Source organism: Dromiciops gliroides, chromosome 3 (genome assembly GCF_019393635.1).
Source record: "Dromiciops gliroides isolate mDroGli1 chromosome 3, mDroGli1.pri, whole genome shotgun sequence".
NCBI classification, from domain to species: Eukaryota; Metazoa; Chordata; class Mammalia; order Microbiotheria; family Microbiotheriidae; genus Dromiciops; species Dromiciops gliroides.
In genome coordinates, this window is record NC_057863.1 from 458,857,144 (window position 1) to 458,869,436 (window position 12,293).

The 12,293-nt window shown below is 36.3% G+C and overlaps 1 protein-coding gene across 11 annotated transcripts in view; it reads right to left on the minus strand.

Annotated features, from left to right (window-relative positions):
* Nucleotides 1-12,293, minus strand: part of PKP4 (plakophilin 4) — a 247,843-nt gene that overhangs the window by 139,231 nt on the left and 96,319 nt on the right. For 6 of the 11 annotated variants that reach the window (XR_006355508.1, XM_043991466.1, XM_043991465.1 and 3 more), the window contains exon 2: nucleotides 6,305-6,438. Coding sequence is in view for 6 of the 11 variants with exons in the window: in XM_043991466.1 (XP_043847401.1) it covers nucleotides 6,305-6,433 (129 nt within the window). In the remaining 5 variants the exon portion in view is untranslated. Of the gene's footprint in view, nucleotides 1-6,085; nucleotides 6,183-6,304; nucleotides 6,443-12,293 lie in introns of those variants that run through there. The other 5 variants (XM_043991467.1, XM_043991468.1, XM_043991470.1 and 2 more) reach the window with 3 other exon arrangements.

Consider the following 12,293-nt stretch of genomic DNA (forward strand, 5'->3'; position numbering starts at 1 on the left):
CCTTTGACCCTTATGATCCTGCAAGGCCCAAGTTTCTAGAGGTCTCTTTCCATAAAAACCAGACTGAGTGGAGCCTTTGGCAGGCACCTAGGGGTGGACAAAATAAACAACTGGGAGCTACAAGCTCATCAAAATGGCTATTCACCATATTACTTTTGAAAAGCAAACATTTACCTAATATTGGGCCCTGGCTACTGAAAAGATCACACAAGGTCATATAAGCACTCTTTGAGTTGAGACAGGGGATAAAAAAAAATGGCCTCTTTAACAAGATGAGCGGGGCACAGAAGGACTGTCTCATTAAAAGGAAATGGTACATTTAAAGTCATGCTCACCTGGGTCGCTCCAGTGTTAGTTCACTTCATGAACAAGTTGTAACTATGGCAAAGAATGTCTTTGGTCCAGGCCCTGGAACTCTGACTGCTCTATTAACCCAATGGTCCCCTACCTATAAGGGACCAGCTTACTTTTTTCACTCCTTCTTCTCTCAAGGCTCTCTCATGCCAGCATTGCAGCCTGCAGCTAAATCAACTGGGAGGATGTGTCAGGACCCCATGCATTGGGGGATACTCTATTACCACCAGATTACTGGTAGTTGAAGTCCAAGTGCATATGAAAGTTTCAGATATAGTTTACATTTATTTTTTTTCTTTTTTACATTAATTTCTTAATCATGAGTGTCATTCTGACTACTTGGTCTGGGGTTTGGAGAGACTAGGATTAGATAATCAGGATTTTTCCTCCAAGGTCAGGATGAACGTAGGCATTTTGTTGATGTCTCCCACTGTATACAGTTTTTGTTTGTTTGTTTGTTTGTTTTTTGTGGGGTATGTCAGCATCCATCATATGCTGCTTTCTGATGAACTAAACAACCAAGGAGAAACAGTTATAAAAATGGCAGAGGAGGCTCACAGTCAAGCTGGATATAGGAGTTGTTATGCTCCATTGTACTGGGAATAAAGTCTATAACTCCAGCCAAACATAGCTCCTTATGACTCAAGTGGCATTTAATCTCTTCCCAACTGGCAAATTGGTATTTTTATTCCATCTGAGGGCAAGAAATTTATACCTGATAATCAACAGTTGCAACATCAGGTCTCTGACTTTCCAGAAGTCATGACTATGATGAATCAATGGACACTTCTATAAAGGGTTAGGGCTCTCCAGATCAGAAATTCCTTGGATCCAATCTCCAGAAACACTTACCCATTAAGAATGGACTACTTTTTGGATATAGTTCCAGTTGACTTTCACCAGCTCTTCCTTATTCCTTCACTAGGGCAGAGTCTCCTGACCCTCACGATCCATGTCCTCTAGGAGGGCTTTGTATACTTTGAGGAAATAGCTCTAGTCCTTCTTAATTGGCAGGCTTTTAAAAATTGGTTTCTGCAACAACCTCTTAGAAAGATCTTGGGGAACCAAGTATTGCTAGGAAGTGCTGTGCTTTCTAATAGTATAGAGGAGGTAAATGTGTATTCACTTTAAAGAAAGGGAATCTCCTCACTGACTAGGCAGTAATTCCTTAGCCTATGAGTGATGTGAGGAAGAGTCCTTATGCAGTCCCTGTGGATCAAAGTGGAAGCTCTGTATAGAGACCTTCAAAGGGGTAAAACTTTAGCTTCATCCTCTTGATGAGGCTTAAAGGTTCTGGCAAATGATGCAGGGAATACTGAGTGGAGAACATCATTATTAAATGAGATGATCATTGTAAAGCACTTAGCACAGTGCCTGGCACATGGTAAGTATATAAATGTTGCTGCTATTATTATTTCATATTCTGGGACAGATAACACATAAGAGGCTTATGACCACTTAGCTACATTATTATAGATGATCTTGACCCAAAAAGGAGAATCCTTGACTGTGCCAAAGACCTAATGTTGTGATCCTGCTCTTGTTCCCTGTAATCCCCTCATTTCAGTTTGGCATCACTATGATGTGAGATTTGGTCATTTTGAAGGAGGGGGGCAAAGGCTAGGATTTTTAAAAAAATTAAATTAAATTAATAAATTTTTTTATCCCCCCCTTCCCACTTTTCTTTCTTTTCCCTTGCCCTATCCCCCATATAACAGGAAAAAAAGGAGAAAGAAAAATAGACCCTTGTAACAAAAATAAATAGGCAAAAAAAAAAAAAAATCCCACATTCGTTATGTTAAAAAAAATTTTATGTCTCATTCTTCACACTGAGTCCATCTCATCACCAGTCTTTTGGAGTTGTCAAAGACTAAAATTTGTGCCCTTCATCCTCTTCCAGATTTTGATCACTTCTCCTGGGGGTCATTAATTTTTTTGTTGTCTCTTTTGTTATCTTGCTAGCTTTTTTTCCCTTTCTCTTCTATACTGTCTATGCCAAGTTCACTGCAACCCTAAGACTGGGACTGTATAAAAAGAAGGCTTTGGGGTAGCTAGATGGTGTAGTGGATAAAGCATTGGCCCTGGATTCAGGAGGACCTGAGTTCAAATCTGGCCTCAGACACTTGACACTTACTAGCTGTGTGACTCTGGGCAAGTCACTTAACCCTCATTGCCCCACCCCAGCCCCCAAAAAAATTAAAAAAAAAAAAAGAAGGCCTTAAGTTATTTCTAAAATATCCTCAGGATCTTACCAAAAAGATATAATAGGATCACTATTTGCCAAGGTCTTCCAACCCCCCCACCATGTATGTTAGGATAGTTTGTTCCCTAAAAGGTAAAGAAGCTATTTCTCCAAAACTTGATAGGTCCAGGGCCTAAGAGCGCAAACATCTTCATCAATATAGCTTCCTGGTCACCTAAAAATCATAAAACTCCATGGTTTTAGGAACCTTCAGACTGATGGAAGAGGTCTCAAGACCATGCAAGTCATCACACCCTATCCAATAACAGCCTCCTTGTGTTAACTGTTTAATGATCAATGAGGGTCTCTTTTCACTTGAGTAACAGCTCTAAACTAAGAGGGATCTGTCTTGAGCCAGGCCTGCCTGTGACATGTCTACTCATGAGTTGTTTAATGAAGCTAGAGGAAAAGTCATAACCAGATTGATTAAGTACATTACAAATTCATGTCATCCAACCTCAAATTGGCCCTCTCTTTAAGTAGGGCAGTCCTTTTATTCCTTCCTAATTGATTTCCTAGTACCCTCTCCATAGAATTTCTTCCAAGCTTCACCCTTCATCTCTCTTCCCATCTCTCAGGAGGACCTTGTACCTTACTTCATTGAAAAAATTGAGGCTATTCTCCAGGAGTACTTTCTTCTCCCTTTCTTTACCCAAATAATTCCACATTCTCTGCTCCTTTATCTGTTGTCAGTCTCTGACAACAACTTGGTCCTTTTCCTACAAAGGCCAAGTCCTCTACATATGTATGTGATCTCACCCCTTCTGGTGTATCCACAATCATCCCCTTTCTTGAATCTTTGACCTATTACTATCAACTGGTACCTTCCTATATACTTTTGAGCATGCCCAAATCTCCCTCATCCTGTTTAAAACAAAACAAAAACCAAAACTTTTAGCAATCACCTTATTGAATCTTCCTTTCTCAGCCAAGCTCCATGAAATAGATATCTACACTGATATCTCCACTTTCCCTCACACCTCACTCTGGCTTCTTATCTCACTACTCAGCTGAAATTGCTGTCTTCAAATTTACTAACTTGCCAAATATCTCGATCTTTTCTGAGTCCTACTCTTTTTGAACCTATCTGTTGCATTTGACATCATCATCTCCCCTTTCCCTCCTGGATTTTTGTGACACTTTCTCATGGTTCTCCTGCTTTTTGAATTATCCTTCTCAACATCCATACCATGCCCCCTATCTATCATAGGACCCTAACATACTCTCCCTCCCTTACCTCCTTTGCCCACCGCCCCCCCCCCTCTTTTCAAGCTTCGATTCTGCAATAACAATTATCTCTTAGACATTTTGATCTGTATGTCCTAGAGGCAATTTAAACTGACCCTGATATCTGTCCCTCTAAATTCTCTCTTCAAAACCCTATTACTGCTAAAGCTACCATGAGCCTTCCAGGCTCTCAGGTTTGTAATCTCATAATTATCCTGAACTTCTCACTCTCCCTCATTCCACATATATCCAGTTACTTGTCAAATCTTCCAAATTCTACTTCAACAACATCTATTATATCTAACCTGGTCCCAATTTATCTTCCCAGCCTTGTTGGACATTCTTCCTCTTCCTACACTATCAAATCCAGCCAAACTATCCTTCCAGTTCCTTATACTTGGCACATCATCTTCAGTGTTTACATTGGAACTCCTTCCTGACCTCCACTTCAAAAGTCTCTTTCTGCCTTTATAACAGAGCTCAGCACCAGCTTCTACATGAAATCTTTTCTCATTTTCCCCAACCACAAGTACCCTCCTTTCAAATTACATTATATTTAACTTCTTCTCATACATATATTTGAATTTATTAACTTTATAATCTGGTAGTATATATTTTCACATGCACTTTTTCCTCCATTAGAATGAAAGCTCACTGAAAATAAATTATTTCGTTCATTTATTTATATCCTTAGCAATTAGCATGGGGCCTAGCATATAGCAGACAATAAATACTTGCTGCTTGATTGTCTCTATTATTACCATGATCTCCTCAATGGTCTTGCCTTTAGTTTATCACCTGTCTGATCCATTCTCCACAGAGCTTCTCCAAATAGTCATTGAAATGAACTACTCTGATTATGACTTATTTATTCAAAAGCTGTTAATGGAACCTCATACCCTATAAATTCTAGAATTTAAATTTTAAGGTCTTCTTAAGGCTCAAAACTATCTTTCCAGGCTCATCTCAGACCTTACATGGGAGCCAAACCAGTCTATTTTTTATTCCATCTCCTGCCTGGAAAGCTTCGCTATGACCTTACCTTCAATCTGTGTCTGCTTAAGTTTCTCCTTTCAAAGCCTAAATCAGTTATCAATTCTTGATGATGCTACTCCAAGAAAAACTGATCTTCCCCTTGTCAAAGCTCACTTTTCCTGGGCTTCTCCTTGGGATTTATATTACTATCTTTGTCATGTATATTTGTACAGTTATTTTTCCCTCCTCCAGATTATTCTATAAACTGCTTAAGAGTAGGGGTCTGTGTTAGAATTCCTTTATATCAAGAGCTAATAAGTACAAATTACCTCTGCTGTAGTAGTAATTTAATAACTATTTGCTGAATTGAATAAAGCAGTACCTGCAATTTTCTCATATTTTTCCCAAACCTGAGCCCTCAGAATGGTTTAGTCTCCAATTTACTGAATAAGTAAAGAATATAGTCTAACTTTATGCTAAAAAAAAAATTAAAATTTGGAATAATTTAAATTCAAAACAGATGTGTACTGTATCACTATCAGAGCTGAGATGGAGGAATAGAACAATCATTGAAGCCATAGCCTTGGTTTCTTAACTAAATTTTCCCACTATCATCTGTTCAACTCTAGATATTAGTTTGCTAAGAAAAACACACAAGATTTACAATTTCAAGGATCTACATCAGTCAAGAAAGAAAAAAGCTAGCAGTTTCTTAAAAATTTATCATCCTGGCTTTAAAGTTTAGGGTTATAATCCCCAGTATATTTGCCTGTCAAATATTCAAGAGAGTCCCCTAAAATTTTTGTACTCTGAACAAGCTTAGGAGAAGTTAAAATTTATACATTCCTAACTCTGCTTAAAAATATCAAGGTATTAAATTTTGAATATTTGATTTCTCCAATCAAAATACATAGTATCTTATATAGCAAAATACTTTTGCATAAGAGAAACATCATTAAGTCTTTCAAAAGTCAACATAAAACATGACATTAAAGCAAACTTGCACAGGTTTTACAAATTATAAAACATCAGCTCACAAAATGAATATGCTTTGGTTCACACAAACACAACAAATACAGCCTTTGTCTACAAGTGAGTGAGACAGCCCTGGATTTCTAGACAATGTAAAAAAAAAATCTTTACAGTTCTTATAGTCACATAATTGCCAGAGCACTGATATGAAAACCAACATTTCAGGTCTGCTTTACAAATATTTTAGTGCATGCAAACAATATGCAATGCATAGCAAACAAAGACACCAATTACCATATATATGTGTTTTCTTACTTGCAGATGCATAAGTATCCTGCATGGTCAAATTCTGACTTGAACCTTGAGGAGGTCTACATTTCAGTCATCCCAATGTATTCAGGGATGTAAATACCTTATAATTAGAAAATGTGAATGGGTCAAGGAAATCAATTTAAAGCACATCCAGAGATTAACTTTGAAGTTACTGAAGAAAATTAATCTTAAAAAACTTAATAAAAGAGGACGTTAAAGTACCTGCTCCTTCACAGAGGCAAGAATGGTAGTGGCTGTGGTTTCTGGTTCCATGCCTGGGTCTGTGGAGACTTCCTGGCTGGTTTGTTGCAGCCCCTCCTCCAACAAGGGGGTCTGCTCAGGAGCTGGCATCCCTCCTGCAAACAAGCAGTCAAAGGGTTAACACTTTCAGCCACTAATGCTGAAACAGCACTTGAGTTTAAGGACTTTTTTATAGGCTTACAAATAAAACATTTAACATAAAAAAGGCAAACAACAAAAATTATCATAACCAAAACCCTAACTTACCTATTAATCAAGAAGTACTAATTCATTTAATATCTACAAAAATTTCACACTAAAGGGAAATGACTAGAGACCAAAAAGATGACTAGCATTCTTAACTGCTTTTAAAAAGGCAAGTGGGAAATACTATATTATATAGCTTAAGAAAGAAAGTTTCATCAATAAAATTTAAGGGAGTTCATGATTAAAAATTTGCTAAATCTCACATTTTTTAAACTGAAGGTCAACAATGTCAGACAAGTAAATTATATATATTTAAAAGACAAGGTAAAATGTTACTCTATGCCAATCAAATAAGATACAGCATAGTCAAATTTCAAGGCATATGGTTGGAGTGATGGGATGGGTTGGGTGATGGGAAAGCAGAAAATAAAAAATATACATTATCATTAAAGGTTCATTTTAAGACTGCTGCTAGAATGCCAAGTACAAAAACAACAAAATGGAGTTAGAATTTTATTTCTTTTGGACAGCCATGATTTGATGTACAAAAAAAATACAGGAAATACTATTAGAATATACTTCAGGCTAGTCCTTGATACTAAACATTCTAGTCTTTTAAGTTAAAGCAGGGTCACTATAAGGTGACACTAGAGGACAAAAATACCAATCTAAACATCACAGGTAGGAAAAAACTGACTTGGTATGAGTGGGGAAGAAAAAAACTTTTTTAGTCCTTTCTAATGTATCATGAACCAAATATATGACCACAAAATGGTATCATGAAAGGATCCCAAGGTAACATTGGCAAGTATTATATATCAGCATATTCTAAAGTATCAATAGGTAATGATGAAATCTATACAGGCATATATTTTAGCTAGTTTGCTTCTGAAGAAGATATTAACACTCAGAGATTATCAAAAGAATGGAAAACAGAGTCTGTTGAAATTTTTGAAAACTTTTGAAGATGAACTAAAAGAAGGAGGATAAAAGGTAAATAAGAGTGTTAAAGAAAAATCTGGTGGCATGTAAACATGAGCTTAACATTTCAACAAGAAAGCTTGGTTTGATATAAAGGAGTTAGTTTTTGAAAAGCAGCTAAACTTTGGAATAAGCCAAACAGAAAGTAGAGATGGTCTTACATGTGTCTATAACAATCCACAAAGTCCGCGAGTCCAAGTCTAACTCTGAGTTTAACAAGTCTTCCTACTTTACTGTGTTGCCTCTTGCTCTCTTATTATTAAATACATTTATTCCCTGATAAATTTCCCTAAAAGTACAGTAATACTTTTTCAGCACCAGAAATGGTTACTTTCCATATGGTTCTAAGTACCATTATTCTTTAATAATATTATTGAATCAACTATGCCTACTTAATTCAATATCTAATTTTCATAAATCAACTCTCACTTTAAAAACTCACAAAATCGTTCACAATAATCTCAATGTATTAAATATAAAGGGAAAAGTGGTTTACAGGTAAATTTTACTTGTACTTTGATAAAGAAAAGGGAGTTTATATATGACAATGGTAAATGCTAGATACAGAGATACAAATGAGCTTTTAAGACATGTAAAAGACCTATTACAGTGAAACAATGTGAAGTGGAAAAAAATAAAAATATACAGCTTAACTAGAGATTGATAAAGAGAACGCATGCAAAAAATTTTACTATATAAAAAATGAAACAAGCCAACAATTTAAAAAATGTAAATGCTTAAAGGAAATTATTAAGAATTAAACCAAGAAGAAATGTTAAGACAGAATTTTGAAAATCTTTACAAAAGGAATCTGAAAGGGGGTAGGAAGCTTCACTGATAGAAAAATGATGTTAATTTTTGAAGATAAACAAAAAATTAAAGGCTAAACATAACCTTTCATTTAAAGAAAGTGTAGAAGCCAAAGAATTAGGTGGTTAAGAAAAATACAGTCTTTTATTACAATGCTGAACAACTTCCTTAACATCTATCAAAAAAGAACTATGTCCTTAAAGCTGTGCTGAGTGTCTTTGGTGGGGGGTTGGAGAAGTGTGAGAAAATAATGGGTTTTGGAATGCCTAAAGGCCCCAGCTCTAGGGGATTGATTGGATTGACTGACTTTGCTGATTAACTGACTTAAAGTTAATTCAATTAAAACCATACCTGCGTGGCTCCCAAGAGTGTGTGCTCTCAGGGGGTGGGAACACTGACCTCAACAAGGGACCACCCTCAAGTCCAGTGAACCACTGAATTTGAGTGACGCTAGCCAATTAGCTTGAAGCAGTTTTTAAGGATGGCATCACCTCCGGATGCAGAGAAAGGTTCTACTCTCAGTTGTTCTCAGGAACAGGCTCGTGGTGGAGGACTTGAGGAAGAAGGAGGCCAGGCTGGAACTCTGGGCTAGATAGGTCTTTTCTTAATTTTCTTACCCAGGTGTTCTCTTTTTACTAATATTTAACATACTTTAATAAATGCTTAATGCCCCAAATTGGTGCTAAAGCTTCTTTATTTATAAGTAACAAAAATATTAGAAACCCCAGCTAATTTTCCCTACACTTGGGACAGAAATAAGGTGACCACACATACAGTTTTCACTCATCACAGAAGGAATATCATTTAAGTACAATACAAATATAAGATATGTGGATTACCCACAAAGAGCCTTATCATTTCAGTGAGACAAAACATTTATGACTTTAGAACAAGACATCAAATGTATTCAACCTAATAGCATTAAATCAATTCTAAGAAAACAGGATGTTAATGTTATAAATGGATAACCAACAAAGTGGGTACATGATTTAAACATAAAGGGTGATACCACAGGTAAATTAGGAAAGAAAGGAATAGTTTACCTCTCAGATCTATGTAGAGGAGAAGAATTTATGATCAAATAAGAGATAGAGAAAGGCCTCATTTTTAAAATATATAAGGAAGTAAATGAAATTTATAAGAATCCAAGTCATTCCCCAATTAAGAAATGGTTGGGGCAGCGAGGTAGCACAGTAGATAGAGCACCAACCCTGGAGTCAGGAGGACCTGAGTTCAAATCTGGCCTCAGACACGTAACACTTACTACCTATGTGATCCTAGCCAAGTCACTTAACCCCAATTGCCTCACCAAAAAAAAAAAAAAAAAAAGAAAGAAAGAAAGAAATGGTCAAAGGATATGAACAGGGAGGGTTTTTTTGTTTTGTATTTTCTTTTTTTTGGTGAGGCAGTTGGGGTTAAGTGACTTGCCCAGGGTCACACAGCTAATAAGTGTTAAATGTCTGAGGCCGGATTTGAACTCAGGTCCTCCAGAATCCAGGGCTGGTGCTCTATCCACTGCACTACCTAGATGCCCGACAGGAGTTTTCTGATGAAGAAATCAAAGCTACATATTACTATATGAAAAAATGCTCCAAATCACTACTGATCAGAGAAATGCAAATTAAAACAACTCTGAGGCACTACCTCACACTTATCAGATTGACTAATATGACAAAAAAGGAAAATATGTTGGAGAAGCTGTGGAAAAAGTTGGAACACTAATGCATTGTTGGTAGAGCTGTGAACTGATCCAACCATGCTGGAGAACAATTTGGAACTATGCCCAAAGGGCTATAAAACTGTGCATACCCTTTGATCCAAGTGATACCATTATTAGGTCTTTATCCCAAACAGATCATAAAAAAAAAAAAAAAAAGGAAAAGGACCCACATGTACAAAAATACTTATAGCTGCTCTTTTTGTGGTAGCAAAGAATTGGAAATTGGGAGGATGCCCATCAACTGGAGAATGGCTGAACAAATTGTGGTATATGAATGTAATGGAATACTACTGTGCTGTAGCAAACTAACGACTGGAATGATGCCACCTGCTGGAGAGCTACTGTAGGAAAGCTCCCCCACAAGGAGAAGGCCCCTCAGAGCAAGCCATGTGGCTTTTCTTTGGCATCAGGAAGTGACATTTGCTAGTGGGAGGAAGAAGGGGCGAGGGTGGCTCTCTGCTCTTTTTTGTGAGGACTCTGGTGGAGAGTGGATCTAGAAATGCACTCTCCCTTTAGTAGATAAATGAATCTAGGCCTTTCTCTTTCTCTTCACCAAATTCTTATTCTCCAATTTATTGGCGACCACTCATTAGATATTTTAGACAGACTAGCTAGAATTTTGCCCCTTACAAAACGATGAGCAGGCAGATTTCAGAAAAACCTGGAAGGGCTTATATGATCTGATGATGAGTGAGATGAGCAGAACCAAGAAAACATGGTACACAGTATCAACAACATTGTGGGATGATGAACTGTAATAGTCTTAACTTTTCTCAGCAATACAATGATCCAAGATAACTCCAAAGTACTCATGATGGAAAATGTTCTCCACATCCAGAAAAAGGAACTATGGAATCTGGACGCAGAGTGAACCATACTGTTTCTACTTTGTTTTTTGAAGTTTTTCCCTTTTCTGATTCTTCTTTGACAGCATGACTAATGCAGAGATATGTTTAATATGATTGTACATACATAACCTATACCAGATTGCTTGCTTTCCTGGGGAGGGGGAAGGGAGGGAGGGAGTAAAATTTGGAACTAGAAATCTTATAGAAACAAATGTTGAAAACTATCTGGGCATGTAACTGGAAAATAATAAAATGCTTTTATGATTAAAAAAAAAAGTATGACCAACCCAAAGATATCACATATTATATAGAAGTTATCACAAAAACTAAAAAACAAAGAAAACCTTATAACAAATATACACAGTAAAAAAAAAAATCACAGCTTTGTCCAAAACTGCACACTTCATTCTTAAATCCATCATGGATTAGCATAGACCATAACCAACTCTGGAATCATGGTTGGTCACTACACTGATCTTAAATCTTTCAAATTTTCCTTTATGATATTATTTAGATCATTCTACTGCACTATATGTGGCATCACTTCATATAAGTCATACAGGTTTTTCTGAACCTATCTCTGTCATATTTTCTTATATCTCAAAAGCATCACATTATATTCATAAACCATATTTTCAAGCATTCCCTAATTGATGAGAATCCTTTAAATTTGCAGTTACTTATCATCACAAAAAAGAGATATTATAAATACTTTGTTTTTATATAACTGGATGCTTTTCTTCTTTTTGATTTCTCTGGGAATTAAGCTAGGTAGGGATACTGATGGGGCAAACGGCATACATAGTTTAGCAACTTTGGGGGCATATTTTCAAACTGCTTTCTAGGATGGCTGAAAAAAAAAATCACAGTACATCAGTGTGCTTGTTTTCCCATAGTCAATTCAACACCCATCATCTGTCTCTTGTAATCTTTGCTGATCTGATAGCATTGAGGCGGAACCAGAGTTATTTTAAATTGCATTTCTCTAATATTAGTGATTTGAATTATTTTTTAAAAAATGGTTAATGACAGCTTAGATTTTTTTTTTTCTTTTGAGAACTCCCTATGTATATCTTTTGACAATGTACCTACTGGGAATGACCCATGGTCTTATGCATCTGAATTAACTTTCTTATATATTATAGAAATGAGAAATGTGCTGAAAAGATTTCCCCCCTTTACCCATCTCCCTTCTAACTGCATCTGTATTGGTCTTATTTGTACAAAATCTTCTTGACTTTATGCAATCAAAAATATCTATTTTATCTTCTGTAATTTTTTCTAGTTCTTGTTTGATTAAAAGTTCTTCCCGTAGTCATAAGTCCTTAAGTAAATTTCTTCTTTATCCTTCTAATGTGTTTATTATATGACTTTTATATTTGTCAGGGGTTCTTAACTTTTTTAG